The sequence below is a fragment of the Dromiciops gliroides genome, chromosome 3 (assembly GCF_019393635.1).
Source record: "Dromiciops gliroides isolate mDroGli1 chromosome 3, mDroGli1.pri, whole genome shotgun sequence".
In the NCBI taxonomy this organism is placed as follows: Eukaryota; Metazoa; Chordata; class Mammalia; order Microbiotheria; family Microbiotheriidae; genus Dromiciops; species Dromiciops gliroides.
The window spans coordinates 54,966,873-54,984,708 of record NC_057863.1 but is presented as its reverse complement, the minus strand read 5'-3'; the positions used below and the strand labels follow the sequence as shown (position 1 = coordinate 54,984,708).

Here is a 17,836-nt window from a genome sequence, read left to right as displayed (position 1 = left end):
TCTACAGTCTTTATCTTTTTCCTGAGGTTTGTAATAGGAGAAATCAATCAATAAACATTTATTAAGCACCTGCTATATGCCAGGCATTGTGTTAATTGCTGGGAAGGGTCATAGAGCAAGTGCATATGATTTATTTGTGAGTAAATCAACAAGCATTTATTAAGCACCTACTATGTGTCAGTCACTGTGCTAGGCACTGGAGTTAGAGAAAAAGCCTAAAACAGTCCCTGCTGTCAAGGACCTCACAGTCTAATTGAGGGGCACAACATACAAGTATCTATGGACTTAGAAGAGACAAACGCAGCCGATGCAAAGTTCTCATAATGACTGGGCAGTTTACTATTCCCCTATAATTTTAAAATTACATCGGCTGCTTCTAACTATTCATACTTGTTTTTGTTATCATCCTGCTTGCTGTCATTGAATCAAATAGCTTATACTAGAAAATTCTAACAAACACAGGGGAGCTACAGAGCCAAAGACAATTGAAGGAAAATGGTGGAGACCATTAATTAACTAAAAGCTATTGAGAATCATTGGAATGTGGCAATATTTTGAAAATATGGAAATTAAAACCATACAGAATCCAGTGTACTAATGAAATGATTTAAAGCTAACATATCTTTTTTTTTTTTTGAGGGGCAATGGGGGTTAAGTGACTTGCCCAGGGTCACACAGCTAGTAAGTGTCAAGTGTCTGAGGCCGGATTTGAACTCAGGTACTCCTGAATCCAGGGCTGGTGCTTTATCCACTGCGCCACCTAGCCGCCCCCTAAAGCTAACATATCTTTTGGCTTCCTAATGTTTGGAAATTCTTACTTTAAATTTCAAAATATTTTAAATGTTGCTTTCTGACCTTGTTGTCTTTTACATTGATAAATGCTACACTTTAATTTACTGAAACTTAAAAATGCATGTTTATAAGACCAAGATAAGGTCACATGATTTCGATATAAAGGGTGATGCCATAAGCATATTAGGGAAGCATGGAATAGTTTATCTGTTATATCTATGGATAAGGAAAGATTTATGACCAAACAAGTAATAGAAAGCATTACAGGATGTAACATGGATAATTCCAATTATATTAAATTAAAAAGGTTTTGGGGGGCAGTGGATGAAGGTGGCACAGTGGATAAAACACCGGCCTTGGATTCAAGAGGACCTGAGTTCAAATCTGGCCTCAGACATTTGACACTGTGTGACCCTGGACAAGTCACTTAACCCTCATTGCCCTGCCCCCCCCCAAAAAAATTTTAAAAGGTTTTGCACAAACAAAACCAATACAGCCAAGATTATAAGGAAAGCAGAAAACTGGGGGTGGGGAGGAATGTTTATGACAAGTTTCTCTGATAAAGATCTGATTTCTCAAATATATAGAGAACTGAGTCCAATTTATAAGAATATGGCATTCCCCAATTAATAAATGGTGAAAGAATATGAGTAGGCAGTTTTCAGGTGAAATTATTATTTCAATGGACCTTATTGCAACAGTGTAGCATATAGAAGGACTAATTTATAGGTATTGCTTATTAGGGTAATTCTGTGTGTTTTGATGGTGGTTGTTTTTTTTTAAAGGACATAACTTTCCCTGTGCCTTAAAAGATTGAAATACATGTTTCCAAAGGGACTGATTTTCTTTCTAACATTTGCTTATTCTAGATCTAGAGCATAGAAAGCAACTACTTCTGTTGTCCAAAAATGGAAAATAATACAACTACCATTTCTCGGGAAGAATTGGAAGAACTTCAAGAAGCATTCAATAAAATAGGTATGTTGGGGTGGGGGAGAAAGTTGTTTGTTTTTTTTTAAGTATCTTGTTTAACATTAAAATACCTGGAAAAGGATAGCATTTCCTTCCTTCCTTGTCTCCTTGTCAGTCCTATGTTCTTGTTTCCCTCCTCCACTTTTTTTGGGGGGAATATTATTCCTTTAATTCTCATGGTAGCTTTTACTGAATTCTTTCTTTTCTTTTGGAGATAAGTAAAGACTGCCTTGAATTTCTCAGTGAACTGAACTTTGCAATCTTTGATCATTTCTTTGTAGAAAATAATTCAGGTTAATGAGTGACAATGTAACTGAATACACTTAACAGGGTGTCCTCACCTGCAGAGAAATATAGAACCACTTCCTTGTACGGAAACTGAACTCTGATCTCCGAATCATCGCTGTCAGTGGCACCACCATTCATTGGCTCCAGGCTCCATGAAAGTGTTATTTTTCAAGATTTTTGTCTACATTCTTCTCTATATTCATGATTTACAAGCATGCAAAGCTTTTTCTTTGTTACATCTTTATCTAGATAGCTCTTTAAATATTTTTTGATTAATTTTCAGTTGAAAAATCTGCAACCTGCTCACAAAACATCTGCGGAGTGATAGACAAAGAGTAGAAATGTAGGGAAGTAAAGGCTGAGCTTTGAGATGAGCTGGTCATGAATAGGGGCCCCACAAATAAACTCTTCCCCCAGACCATCCTTAAAAGTTAATTTCTGGGGGCAGCTAGGTGGCACAGTGGATAGGGCACCAGCCTTGGATTCAGGAGTACCTGAGTTTGAGTCCGGCCTCAGACACTTGACTTACTGGCTGTGTGACCCTAGGCAAGTCACTTAACCCCCGTTGCCCAGCAAAAAAAAAAAATTAATTTCTGGGGGCAGCTAGGTAGTGCAGTGGATAAAGCATCAGCCCTGGATTCAGGAGAACCTGAGTTCAAATCCAAGTGAGGAAACTGGAGGCTGAGACAGATTAAGTGACTTACCTTAGAAGGCTGGGCCTGGGGTCAGGAAGACTTCTCTTCATGAGTTCAAATCTGGCCTCAGAAATTTACTAACTTTGTGACCCTGGGCAAGTCACTTAACCCTGTTTGCCTCAGTTTCCTCATCTGTAAAATGAGCTGGAGAAGGAAATGGCAAACCATTCCAGTATGTTTGCCAAGAAAACCCCAAATGTGGGCACAGAGTCAGACATGACTGAAAAATGACTCAACAACAAGAGGCACAATTTGAACTCTCTTCCTTATTCCAAGTTCAACATTATTCATTCCACCATCTAGCAGCCTCTGCTAGTAAACTAACTCTGCCCCTGGACTTCTCATTCATTGAAAGTACCTTCTGTCCCTTTCCTTCTGATTGCCTGGGTCCTCTTCTATTTTAAGGTGGAGTCTTAAGCCAGCTTCCTCTTCATTCTTACTCAGGTTGCACTCCTGACTTTCCCAGGTCTTTCTCTGGAATGTCTCCCCCTGTCCCCTTCCCCCCTCCTCTTCTTATATACCTTCCCCTTCTCACCCTTTCCAGCCCTCATTAAATGTAAGCTCCTAGAGGGAAGGCACTGTCTTTATTTCTGCTCATATCTGTCTTTCTGTGACTTATTACAGTACCTGGTGCATAGTAAGCACTTAATACATTCTTATTGACCTGCCTTGCTCTGCCTCAGAGAGCTGAACACAACTGTGGTCAGCCAGGGCAGAGTACAGTACCACCTCCCAGTGACAGTGGGAGTGCTGGGCACTATTACTGTCCTGATGCTGTCCAAGCCTGTCTCGACATTGTTAGCCACAATATCAACTTGTTGATTCTTTGAGGTTATTTTTTTTTTAACGGAAACCATTGGCTTCCCTCCCCTTTTACTTGTGAATTTGATCTTTTGAATGCAAATGTAAGAATTTGCATTTATCCTTGTCAGATTTCATCATATCCCAGAGTTCTAGCCTGTCTGGATTTTGGGGGAATCTTGACTCTGTAATCAAATGTGTTAACTATCCTTTCCAGTTTTGTATCACCTGCAAATTCAGTGTATATAAAGGCTATGTCAATATCCTCTGGAGGTAGGGGGTGGAGTATGTCATTTGCATAGCAGCAGGCAAATGGCAAGAGGCCTCTGCTGGCATACTGCTTTCCTGATGAAGGTTACAAAGTCTTGGGCCATCTAGATGTAGTGAGCTAGGTGAGTTTTTACTCACTCATCAGGATAGTTCAGTGCCAGACTGTAATGCTAAGGCTGAGTGGATTAACTCCCGCACAGGGGGATGGAGGGAAAAACAGAGAAAGGGGACTTGGTCTCTACAGATCCAGAGTAGAAGGTCTCCAGCAGCAGAGTATGTGAAAAGGAATAATGTGTGTTACAACTGAAAAGACAGGTTGGGGCCAAACTGTGGAGAGCCTTGAATGCTAAGACTAAGAAGTCTGATTGGACTTTATTCTCTGAGCAGTGAAGGCTTTAAAAAAAAATTTGTTTTGTTTTTTAAACAAGAGAGGTGAGTTGGCCCAAGAGTGCAGGATGAACTAGAGAGGGGAAGAAACTAGTTAGGAGGCCATACGGTAGTCCATACACAAGACCTGAGTAAGGGGGGTGGTAATGGAAATTAAAGAGGGGCAGCTAGATGGCGCAGTGGATAGAGTACTGGCCCTGGAGTCAGGAGGACCTGAGTTCAAATGCGGCCTCAGACACTTAACACTTACTAGCTGTGTGACCCTGGGCAAGTCACTTAACCCCAATTGCCTCACTAAAAAAAAAAAGAAAGAAAGAAAGAAAAGGAAATTAAAGAGAAGACAGATGCAAAAGGTAGGGTCTACCAGCCTGGGTGACTGATTGGATATCAGAGGGAAGAGAGAGGGTAGAGCTCAAGATGACTTAGAGGTTTTTCAACCTTAGTGACTTGGAAAGTGTGACTCATTAATAAATTTGAAGAATTCAGAGGAGGATGTGGTCCATGAGTAAAGATGAGTTTAATTTTGGAGGTACCAGAGACATCCCAATGGAGATCTTCAGTAGGCAGATTGATAAGGAAGGCCTACAGATTCAGATTTAGGGGTCATCTATAAAGAGGACACATTTGAAGTCATGGGAATAAATGAGATCTTCAAGATAGAATGTAGAGAGAGGAACAAGAAAGCTGAGAGTGGGATCAGGGCCTTGAAGAATACATATACACATGCATATATATATGGTATGTATATGGTATATATGTGGAATGAATGGCATATGTATGAAATATATGGAATGTATGGTATATGTACAGAAGAGCCAGGGAAGGAATTCAGACTAAAACCTGAAGTTTTGTGGAAATATTTGTTCTTTGCTGACATGCTATAAACAAAAATTATATATATATATATATACACATATACACATATATGTGTATATATATATACATATACACATATATGTATGTACACACTTATACACACACATATATCCCCTCTTGTTCCCTAGGCCTCAGAATATAATTTGCATTGTGGTTGAGTTAATGTGTTTTGGATTTTTTTGTTTTTGTTTTTTTGCGGGGAAATGAGGATTAAGTGACTTGCCCAGGGTCACACAGCTAGTGTCAAGTGTCTGAGGCTGGACTTGAACTCAGGTCCTCCTGAATCCAGGGCCAGTGCTTTATCCACTACACCACCTAGCTGCCCCTGTGGTTGAATTAATGTTACTGTGAGAATATCAGTTCCAGTATTTTTCACTTTGGGGTATTGAAACCATTACTCCAAATGGTTTGTTTTTCACATAATTATTGTTAATAATATGCTTTTATGGAGCATTATGCTAAGTATTCACATATATCATTTCCCAAAGGCTTAGTTTTTATGACAAAAATCAGACAGTGCCCCAAAGTATCTGTTCTTCATAGGCAATGAAGAAGAAAATTTCAAAAATACTATTTCTGGTTTGATACTATTAAAGAGAACATTCCTGTTAATTTTATAGGAGCAATTTATTAATTTAATTTTTTTAAGTGTTAAGAGTTCTCAACATAAGGAATGAATTAGCATTCATTCCACTGTATTTAGCATTTGAACACTAATCTTTATGAGTCATGTATGTGTAATATTGGCATGTTTATTTAATGATATTTTGAATAAATAATTCATTGTAGGAACAATGTCTGACAGCAAAACGACTTGTTCAGTGTTAGAAAAATACTAACATTACCAGTGTGTGTATTTACTGATTTGATGATTTACTGAACTTTAAAGAGAAAATCTTTTTTTGACAAACTAAGGCACACCTTCTGTTTTAAACCATACTTCTTTGTATCCCCATTGGGTAGTACAATGCCTTGTACAAGGTAGGCCAAGAGTCACGCATATTTAGTAACTCCTTTATTTTTTTGTTTTTATTGTACAATATCCTAGCATCATATACAGTATAGATAGGAAATGAATTTACATTATGTGTGAAAAATAAAATCTCATAAATAACAAAAAATAAAGAAAAAAATTTTCAGAAAGTTATTAAAACATCAGACTCCTTCGTGACTTTTGGCCCACCCTATACATTGTAGTTGCTCAATAAATATTGATTGGAATAGAGCAGAATCTCATTATGCCCTTCATTTGGAGTAAGCATAAATAATCTTGTCCCTGTGGAAGCTTAATTCATAAAGTGGTACTATAATGCTAAAGGAAACAATATCAAAATGGACCTATCAGGCAGTTCTGTCACAGTCGTGAATGTTTGCTGGTGCATCCAAAGTTATAAATCATGTTATGTGTTCCCACGTATACCAGTTGTAAAAAGGAAAGAAGGGGGAAGGGAATAAGCATTTATATGGCCCCAACTGTGTGCTGGGCACTCTGCTAAATGATTTCCAAAAATTATCTCATTTGATACTCACAGCAACCCTGTAATGGAGGTGTTGTTATTATCCTCCTTGTACAGTTTAGGATACTGAGGCAAACAGAGGCAAGGTGACTTGCCCCAGAACACAGAGACACTACTAAGTATCTGGAGATGGATTTGAACTCAGATCTTCCTGACTCAGGTACAGGGCACTATCCATTATACCACCCAACTGTCTCTCTGTGGAAGTCACTATTCAAAAAAAAAAATTCTTATTAATTCAGTTAACAATGAAAAGAGTGGTTGTCCAGGGTAGCAGTATCTTTTGGATATATGTATTGTGAGGTAACAAAGCTGTGGTGACTAACAAAACACTTAGAGGCAAAATACTTGGGTGGAGACTGTCTTATGTCAATAAAAGACAACTTATCCCTAGGAAACCCCAAGGAGGGGCCCTTGATTGAGGTTGTAAATAGAGTCTGTAACTCTCACGCCCAGGAACTAGGTGGGGACTATTTTTTTTTTTTGGTCAATCTCTTTTTCTTCCTTTTTTACTGTGATCTAGTAGCTATTTTGGGAAACTCAAATTCTTGATTTATTATAGAATTATTCTGTTCTTCCAACACCTAATCTCATGGGTTCAAACTTGATTCAGCTCATATAAGAGCACCATAAATCTGTTATAATGCACTAAGTAATATGGGGCTTTGTGTAAATGTGAGTAATGCATGCACCCCTTTCCCCTTGGGATTCCTGGCCATCACCATTGTTGGTTACCAGAAGGGATGGTTAAGATCAGAAATGGCCCAAATGGCTTCCACTTTCCCCCAGTTCCTGGCATTATTTCAGCCAACTGAACTATTCCCATCCACGGTTATTTGAAACTTCATCACATACTAAAGCCAAGTTTTCTAGTTCTCAGTTCTCACCCAGGAAGAGTACTTTAAAACATATGGTGTCCCAAAAGTTTTAGTGCAGTTTTAAGCAAGACTTTTGGGGACATCCTATATGTTTGGTAGCTATAAGTATGTGGCATAAGTGCAATTAAATACTATTTTTATGAAGATGTGCATGTGGCCTTTGGGAGGCATATAATACACTAATTCAATCATTGAAGATCATTTCTATCTTTCCTTTTGACATGAACACGGTCAGGATCCATAATTTCAAATAAATTCCAAATCTTAAACATGTGAGCAAAGACTGTAAATGATTGTGATCTGATGGCAGATATTTTCCTTTCTAGATATTGACAACAGTGGCTATGTTAGTGACTATGAGCTTCAGGATCTCTTTAAGGAAGCCAGGCTCCCCCTACCTGGCTACAAGGTGCGAGAGATTGTGGAGAAGATTCTAGCAGTGGCTGACAGCAACAAAGATGGAAAAATCAACTTTGAAGAGTTTGTATCAGTAAGTGATAAGAGCTTCTCCTAGGGACAAAGGAGTTTGCTTTGAGCAGGGTTCCATATGATGTAATGTGCTTGTTTTGGATAAGTTACATGGCAGAATGTAGACTTTCCCAGGGGATATATTGTGCATACAATCTCCATTCTCAGAGAGGAGGGTCTCTGGGATTCTACCTGGACCCAGAAGTCTGGAAAAGATCTGGGTTTAAATCCCGCCTGCTATTTACTAGCTATGTGACTATGGGCAAATCACTTCAAACCTCTGAGGCTCAGTTTCCCTACTTCTGAAATAGAGATTGACAATAACTTCTGCTTACCTCCTAGGGCTATTATAAGGATTAAATGATATACAAAGCAATTCTGAAAGTGCTATCTAAATCAGTTATCAAATATTTATTAAGCAGCTAGGTGGTACAGTGGATAGAGCTCTGGGCCTAGAGTCAGGAAGACCCTAGTTCCAATTTGACCTTAGACACATAGTTGTGTAGCCTTGGACAAATCACTAATGGGGATAATAATAGCACCTATTCTTCTAGGGTTACTGTGAAGATTCAATGAGATGATATTTGTCAAGCACTTAACACAATGCCTAGCATATATCAAGTGCTTATTAAATGCCTGTTTCCTCCCTCCCTCATTCTTTCTTTCCTTCTTTCTTTTCTTCCTCCCTCCCCTCCTTCCTTCCTTCTCTCCCTATTCCGTGCCAGGCATCATGTTAAGTACAATGGGCATACAAGGACAAAAGCAAAATAGTCGCTGACCTCAAGAGCCTTAATTCTATTGGGTGAGACAACACATCTGCATGCATAGGTATATACAAAATGGATCCCCAAAGATTTTTTTCAGGGCAGAGGTAGCAGCAGCTGGAGAATCAGGACAAGCTTCAAGTAGAATAGTGGTTCTCAAACTTTGCTCTGTTGGGACTTCTTTACACTCAAAAATTTAAAATGTACCCCTCCCCAAAGAGCTTTTGTCTATGTAGACTATAACACACACATTTATTTATACTAAGAATGAAAATGTTAGTTTTATTATGAAATTGGTTTTGCCCTTGCAGATCGTCTGAAAGTGACCCCTAGAACACATTTTGAGAACTTCTGAGGTAGAAAGTGATATTTGACATGAATGTTAAAGGAAACTAGGAATTCTAAGAAGATGTGAGGAGGTGGTATATGCTAGGCATGGAAGACAAGTAGTACAAAGGCGTAGAGATGGGAAATTGAGTGCCATGTATGAGGAAGAGTAAAGAATTTAACTATATTTTATATGAAGTTTATATGCAATTTAACTATATTTTATATGAAGGGAAGTAATGTATAATAAAGTGGTGAAGCAGGTTGGGGCTAAGCTATGAAGGGCCTTAAATGCCAAACATAGCAGTCTATTTTTGTGTCTAGATGTAATAGTGAGCCACTGGAGTTTGTTGAGGAATAGAGTGACATAGTCAGATATAATCTTAAGGAAAATCACTTTGGTACTTGAATGAAGAATGGATTGGAGGGGGGGAAGCTAGGTAGCGCAGTGGATAAAGCACCGGCCCTGGATTCAGGAGGACCTGAGTTCAAATCCAGCCTCAGACACTTAACACTTACTAGCTGTGTGACCCTGGGCAAGTCACTTAACCCCCATTGCCCCGCAAAAAAAAAAAAATGGATTGGAGAGGACTGGGGTGAGCTTTCTTATTTTGCAAGTGCAATTTAAGCTCTTTGAAGGCAAGGATTGATTTTTGCTTTTATATCATTAGTGATCAGCACAATGACTTGCCCACAGACATTTAATAAATGTTTAATTAAATAGAATAATCGATTCTACATCTTTATTTTTCAGATGAAGACAATGAGGCTCACCAAGGTTAAATGACTTGGCGAAGGTCATATAGCTAGTAGGTGGCCAGGTGGCAGGGATTTTATTTGAACACATATCTTGTGATCCCCGATCCAGTGCTCATTTTAAATTTAACAAGCCATAGGCCAATGGGTTTGACTTTGATTCCGCACAAAATTTTAGAATGTATCATTAAAGGGATAGTTTGTAAGCATTTAGAAAGGGAAATAGTGATCACTAAGGGCCAGCATGGCCTTGTCAAGAAGAGGTCATACCTACTAATTTCATTTCGTTTTGTGTGTGTGTGTGTGTGCGTGTGTGTGTGTGTGTGTGTATGTGTGTGTATGTTTACTAACACTAGTAAATAAGGGGAATGGTGCATACATAGTAACCTTAGATTTCAGCCAAACATTTGACAGAGTCTTTCTTGCTATCCTTGTGGACAAAATGGAGAAATGTGGGATAGATGATATTATAGTTAGATTGATTTAGGAATGGTTAAATGACAAAATCCAAAGAGACTAGTCATTAATGGATTGTCAGATTGGAGGGAAGTTTCTAAGCAGAGTATTTAGGGATCTGTCTTTGGTCTTGTGTTGTTTAATAATCTTTTAAATTAGTAACTTGAATGAAGACAATTCTCATACTATTAAATTTACTGATGACACAAAGTTAAAAGAGACAGCTAATGTGTTTGTATCAAATACATCTGATAAGGGACTGATATCTAATGTATTTAGAGAATTAACACAAATATATAAGATCAGTAGCTATTCTCCAATGGATAAGTAGTCACAAGATATGAATAAACTGGTTTTTTTCAACAAATATTTCAAAAGAATTACAAACTACTAACAACCACATAAAAAGACTTTTCTAGATCATTAACAATAAAAGAAATGCAAATCAAAACAACTATGAACTCACACTTCACAACCAGCAAATTGGCAAAGGTGAAAAAAAATGGAAATTGTTAATGTTGGAGGGACTGCAGGAAGACTAGAACATTAGTATTTGGCTGGTGGAGCTTTGTATAAAATTAATACAGCCATTCTACAAAGCCATTTGGAATTATGCTAAAAAATTTGGAAAATACGGACTAAAATGCCCCTACTCTTTGACCCAAAGGTCCCACTGCTATGCTTACAAGGAAGCAAAAGACCAAAATATTCATAGCAACACTTTTTTTTTTGTGGTAGCAACAAATTGGAAACAAAGTAAGTACTAATAATTAGGGAATGACTAGTCAAGTTGTTCTAAATAAGTATAATGGAATATTATTGTACTATAAGAAATAACAAATTGGAAAATTCAGAGAAGTGTGGTAAGAGTTATATGAATTGATGTAGTATGAAATAACTGAGAAAACAATATAAACAATGACTACAATATAAAAACTGAAACTGAACAATATATAAACATCCCCTTCCTCTTTGTTTTAGAGTTGGGAGAATATTGCAAATGCTTCCAGACACAGTTGACATGTTAGGTAGTTTCAGAGAACTGCTCTTCGTCTATTAAAATCTTTGTTATAAGGGATGGCTTGTTGGGTAAAGTAGATGGAGTCATTCAGAATTGAATGTGATGTTCAAAAGTAAAGGTATCAATAAAAATTAAATAATATTTTTAAAAAGAGCACCACCTTACTTAAGTTTCTCTTTGTGACAAAATCTTTTAGTGCTTAATTGAAAATGTGTCACTGAATTGTTATTTTTGGCAAGACGTTAAGCTACAATTTTTTGTTTTGTTTTGTTTTTTGGCTTTTTTTTTGAGGGGCAATGAGGGTTAAGTGACTTGCCCAGGGTCACACAGCTAATAAATGTCAAGTGTCTGAGTCTGGATTTGAACTCAAGTCCTCCTGAATCCAGGGCTGGTGCCTTATCCACTGTGCCACCTAGCTTCCCCCTAAGATACATTTTTAAGATGTGGTTTCCATACTTTTATTCCCTTCCTTGAGTCCATATTCAATGGATTCTCATGTGACTTTCCTGCTTTAAAAAAATCAAGTGAAATTACTGTCATTTCTGCAAAAAATTTCCTCATGATTCACTCTGAATAAAATTTCTTTTATGACCTATTTCAGTTAATGCAGGAATTAAAAAGCAAAGACATCAGCAAAACATTCAGAAAAATCATAAACAAGAAGGAAGGAATTACTGCCATTGGAGGAACCTCATCCATCTCCAGTGAGGGGACACAACATTCTTATGCAGGTAAAAACCTGAAACGATGATGTGATTATCCAGGAGGTTGTAGCATTAGTAATGTATTGACTACCTGCGTCATAATGATTAAAACTGTGTTTAGTAAAGAATGAGGGACTGGTTTGCCTATCCAGTTTGTAAACTATTCTTTCAGACCTTCTCAGGGAAAGGTAGAGAGGATAAGTGTAAGCACTTTCCATTTGCAGCCAAGGGGTCGAAATGACAAAATGGCTACAGAGGGAAATAGTGTTTCATAGAATTAGCTCTTTGGATCCGCTCCTATAGCAAATCTAAGATCACAGCAGCCCATCAGATAAGGTGATTTAAAACCCCATGCAACCTGTCTCTAAAGGATCAAAGAGGTACCAGCTATATTTTTTGCCAAGTTACTTTTCCCCGCCATCCTCCACCAACCCCCAAATAATATCTATCCTGGGCTTCTTTTGATGAGGGGAAATGCCCCATCTTTTTTTCCCCCCCAGTTATCTACTGAGTGTGTCTTCTAAAAATGTAATTAACTCCAGATACTAATATTAAAGAGAGAAAAACTAATCATCTTAAAGTATGGATCCAATGATAGGAACATGAACTTTGACTCTGTTGCTAAATGATTTGCATACTGAGAGTACTAAAAAGCCGCTAGATTTCATTCCTCTGAATTCCTTTCTGTTTTCACTAGTCTGCAGTTCATGAGAAAACCCAGAAACAATTTTTTCCTGAATACAAACTGGGGGTGCTAAATCTAAAAGAGAAACAAATTTTGGTTTACAATGTGCAGAAAATCTGAGGAGGTAATTCTGAGTATTGATAGCAGTATGACAGTTCAGAGCTGGAACATTTTCTATAAGCTCTGAATTCTAAAACTGTAACATTCTACCTATAAGCATTAAATAGGATCCTTTGTTTGATGACATTTCTATTTGACCTCACAATCACAGATCTCGTGGAGTTTATTGATGGCTCTAAATAAGGTTGTTGGTCTCTTGATTTTTGGCAGAGCAGGGAGGTCTCTTGATTTTTGGTGGTACATTTTTGCCCTCGGAATTCCTATGGCTAATTCTTTGGGCAATCGTCATGGATAATAAGCATTAGGAAAAAGTAGTAACCCTGCCTAAATTGAATCAATTTAAATTCTTCTCATTAAAGAAATGTGCCTTACTTTCTCCTGGATTATTTTAAATTGGAAGTAACTAAATTCCCTCATAAAGACTCTTCAGAGCTTTAGAACATTTTCAAGAAAAAGCCATCTATCATTTTTAAATAGGCGCGAAAATGTCAAAATGTGTTTCTCTGTTGTTGTTTGTGATCATCCTTTATTATTGTGGTTCTGGACCTGTGACTTTATCATTCATGTTGGAAACTCTGGGGCAAAAACTCCCTTCGTGGCTGCACATCAGCATTTTATCCACAGCTCTTGAGGGAAGAGGGTTGCCTGACTAGCAGATGGCTCCTGAATGCTTATAATTTTCTGTTTTCCAGAGGAAGAAAAAGTGGCTTTTGTTAACTGGATAAACAAAGCCCTTGAGAATGACCCTGACTGTAAGCATCTAATCCCTATGGATCCAAATGATGGCAGTCTTTTCAAATCACTTGCAGATGGCATCCTTCTTTGGTAAGTTGAATATGGCTGGGTTTAAATGAATTAGAGTCTGAAGATTTATTTAGCAAAACTCTTAAGATGTAGGTCAAATGTTGATGTATTTTAAATTTCTCTTGAAGAGTTATGTTTTAATTGCTATTTCATCTAGACTTTTGATTTCATTATTATAGGAAACTCCCTTTGTCATAGCTAATATCTTTGTATAATGCTTGAAGGTTTGCAAAGCACTTTACAAATATTATATCATTTTGTCCTCACAACAACCTTGGGAGGTGGATGCTGTTAGTACCTTCATTTTACAGATGAGGAAAATGAGGGAGAGAGAAGTTAAATGACTTGCCCAAGGTCATGCGAGGTCAGATTTGAACTGGGGTCTTCTGGATCCCAAGTCCTGTGCACAATCCATTGCACTGCCTACGAATGCAAACCTGTAGCTTATTGTCTTAAAGAAGGTATCCTGGTGTAGTGGATAGAGCCCTGTATTTGGAGTCAGGAAGACCTAGGTACAGATTCCACTTCTGATACTGACTGACTGTGTGACCCTGAACATCTTGTTTAACTTCTCTTGGCCTCAGTTTTCTCATTGTAAAATGAAGAGTTTGGACTTGATGGCTTCTAAGGTTGTTCCTTCCTGTGAGAATCACATGGAACACTATAAGGTTAAACATCTTGCCCAGGGCTATATAGCCAGTAAGGTCACATTTGAACCCAGGTCTTCCTGACTTTAAGGAGATGACCCTTTATCACAGCTAGGTGGCACAGTGGATATTGGAGCATTGGACTTAAGAGTCAAGAAGACCTGAATTCAAATCCTGATTCAGATACTATATGTGTGGCCCCGGAAAAGTCACTAAACTTCCTTCTGCCTCCATTTTCTCATCTATAAAATGGGGATAATAATAAAACTTACTTCATAGGGTTGTTGTGAGGATCAAATGAAATGATAACTGTAAAGTGCTTTGATATCTTAAAATGCCACATAAATGCTACCTGCTTTAATAATATATGTAATGTATAACAACATGTAATCATAATATATACACATCTATAATGATAATAGCTAACATTTATATAGTACTTACTATGTGCGCCACACTATGCTAAGTACTTTATGATTATTATCTCATTTGATCCCCACAACAACCTTGGGAAGTAGGTCTATTATTTTTTTTGTGGGGCAGTGAGGGTTAAGTGACTTGCCCAAGGTCACATAACTAGTAAGTGTCAAGTGTCTGAGACCGGATTCGAACTCAGGTCCTCCTGAATCCAGGGCTGGTGCTTTATCCACTGCACAACCTAGCTGCCTAATAATTAATGATAATTTAACAATTATGATTTAATTATATCTAATAATAACATGTCACATTGTCTGTTGAAGAGTTTTTCATGAAAATGATAATTTAGCAAATGAATTTTCTAGCAGAATAATCACATGGATAGTCAATTAAGTACATTTTATCGTTCAGTCATTTTTCAGTTATTTCTGACCCTTTGTGACACCATTAAGATTTTTTTGGGGGGGCAGAGATACAGGAGTGGTTTACCATTTCCTTCTCCAGTTCATTTTTTGTTTTGTTTTGTTTTGTTTCATTTTTTGGTGAGGCAATTGGGGTTAAGTGACTTGCCCAGGGTCATACAGCTTGTAAGTGTCAGGTATCTGAGGCCAGATTTGAACTCAGGTCCTCCTGACTCCAGGGCCAGTGCTCTATCCACTGCACCACCTAGATGCCCCTCCAGTTTGTTTTTACATATGAGGAAACTGAGGCAAACAGGGTTAAATGACTTGCCCAGAGTCACACAGCTAATGAGTGTCTGAGGACAAATTTTAGTTCAGGAAGCAGAGTCTTCCTGATATCAGTCTGGCACTTTATCCACTGTGCCATCCAGATGCCCAATTAAGTACTTTAGCTTCCACCAAATTAATTCACTCCCTTATTTTTACTGCTGCTTTTCCCACATATTTCCAAAGCAATGCTATCAATGATGTCAATGTTCCCCAGGGCCACTGAGAAACTTCAAGTGGAGTCTTTAAAATAGAAAAATGAATATCAAGGCTTTATTTCCCTGTCTATTAGGGATGGGATCTTCCGGAACTCTCATGGGATTTATACCTTCCAATGCCCAAGTGAAGACAGCAACTATCTTTCTCAATCCTGCAGCTTGCAAAGGAAAAGCCAAAAATCTTTTAGAAAGGAATAAATGCTGTCCCAATTTTACACTTATCTGGCAGAGATATGACTATAGTCGAGACAGATTATGAAAGACAAGTCTGCTAAAATGAATAGAAAACTTAAAATTAATGGAAAAGCAAGGACAAAATCCTGTGGTCCTGTGATAACTTTATACTTCTTCCCCCTTTTTCTTTTCTTGCCACAAGAAGGATTTTTAACTATTACTTTACTTAAGTATTTCAGAAATCTGTGATTTCATTAGTGAGCCAGAGGAAATCCTACTATGTCATTATAGATATTGATGAAGTGTTGTGACTCTGTGTGTCACACACACACAAGCTGGTTAAACATTTACCACCACACTCCTAGAGACATACATACATATGTATGTATTTATGTATATGTATAAATGTATATGTATATATGTCTTTAGGAGTATGGTGGTAAATGTTTAACCAGATTTCTAGAGAAAAAATTGTCCACACACTTTTAAGTTTAATTTGCATTATTAACATTTTCTCTATCACTTTCTGAAGCCTAGAAATCAATAAAACAATAAATCAAGTCCTGATTTAAAGCATTCTGAGCTATAAATGCTCACTCAGAACATTTAGTAGTCAGCTTTCCTGAGCTTGTATGAGCTGATTCCAGTATACTCATTTCTTTTTAATTCATTCATTCATTCATTCATTTATTTTTTTTTTAGTGAGGTGATTGGGGTTAAGTGACTTGCCCAGGGTCACACAGCTAGTAAGTGTTAAGTGTCTGAGGCCAGATTTGAACTCAGGTCCTCTTGACTCCAGGACTGGTGCTCTATCCACTGTGCCACCTAGCTGCCCTAGTATACTAATTTCTATCTATGTTCATACCTGTGTTGGTTTATATTTTTTATATGCAGATTATAGAAAACATCCATCCATCCATCTATCTCAACCTTCTGGTACTATAAACCTCACTGAACTGAGCTAGGCTGGATCTTGGCTGACACACATTTAATTTCATTAATCAAAACAGCACTTCAGTGGAGCAATCAGCTAATATTGTGGAAGAAAGATCTTGGGGGGGGTATTTTGGGAAAAGCAAGCTGATTTTATGAATTTTACCCTTCATGAAAATAACTTTGTTTCACTATATGTTAATATTAATTAAATGAAATAAAAACTAAACTCTCACGAGGAGAATTTAGGGCTTTGTTCATGCAGACTTAAGAGTAAATAACTAACATTTGTATAGTGCTTTGAGGTTTGCAAGACAGCTAGGTGGCGCCATAGAGCATAGAGAGCTGGGCCTGGAATCTGGAGGACTCATCTCCTTGAGTTCAAATTTCACACTTAGTAACTATGTGACCCTGGGCAAATCACTTAACCTTGTTTGCCTCAGTTTCCTCATCTGTAAAATGAGCTGGAGAAGGAAATAGCAAACTAGTCCATTATATTTGCTAAGAAAACCCTAAATGGAGTCACAAAGAGTTGTACATGACTAAAATAATTGAACAGTATATATTCCTAAATACATATATACATATACAAAGTACTTTATAAATTTTACCTCATTACCTCACAACAACCCTGGGAGGCCCTGGCAGGTAGGTGCTTTTATGATTCCCATTTTACACATGAGGAAATTGAGGCAGATAGAGGTTAAGTGACTCACCCAAGGCTACACAGATAGTAAGTATCTGAGTCTGGATTTGAACTCAGGTCTTCTTGATTCCAGTTTCAGTGCTTTATCCATTGTGTCACCTAGATGCCTCTAAAATGCTAAAGCTATTGTTGAAATGAGGAATAAAATTGTCTTTAAGTGGATAATATGTTGGATTTTAAATTAGCTTTTGACTTACGTTTACTTACAATGAAGAAATTCTCAAAAGGGGCTCATGAGTTTGTCTGTCTTAAAGTTTGTCTAGAGGAACTAAATAGAAACATTTCTGGCAGTAAATGAATCAATTTTAATAATAATTTTTAATCTCTCTTCCATTCTTTTAGCAAAATGATCAACTTCTCTGAACCAGACACAATTGATGAAAGAGCCATTAATAAGAAGAAGCTCACACCTTTCACTATTTCTGTAAGTAC

The 17,836-nt window shown here is 37.5% G+C and overlaps 1 protein-coding gene across 6 annotated transcripts in view; it reads left to right on the top strand.

Moving 5' to 3' along the window:
• Nucleotides 1-17,836, top strand: part of PLS1 (plastin 1) — a 156,999-nt gene that overhangs the window by 99,579 nt on the left and 39,584 nt on the right. For all 6 annotated transcript variants that reach the window (XM_043994723.1, XM_043994718.1, XM_043994719.1 and 3 more), the window contains 5 exons: nucleotides 1,662-1,770; nucleotides 7,803-7,966; nucleotides 11,870-11,999; nucleotides 13,470-13,602; nucleotides 17,747-17,828. In XM_043994723.1, coding sequence (XP_043850658.1) covers nucleotides 1,701-1,770; nucleotides 7,803-7,966; nucleotides 11,870-11,999; nucleotides 13,470-13,602; nucleotides 17,747-17,828 — 579 coding nt within the window. In that variant the 5' untranslated portion in view covers nucleotides 1,662-1,700. The remainder of the gene's footprint in view (nucleotides 1-1,661; nucleotides 1,771-7,802; nucleotides 7,967-11,869; nucleotides 12,000-13,469; nucleotides 13,603-17,746; nucleotides 17,829-17,836) is intronic.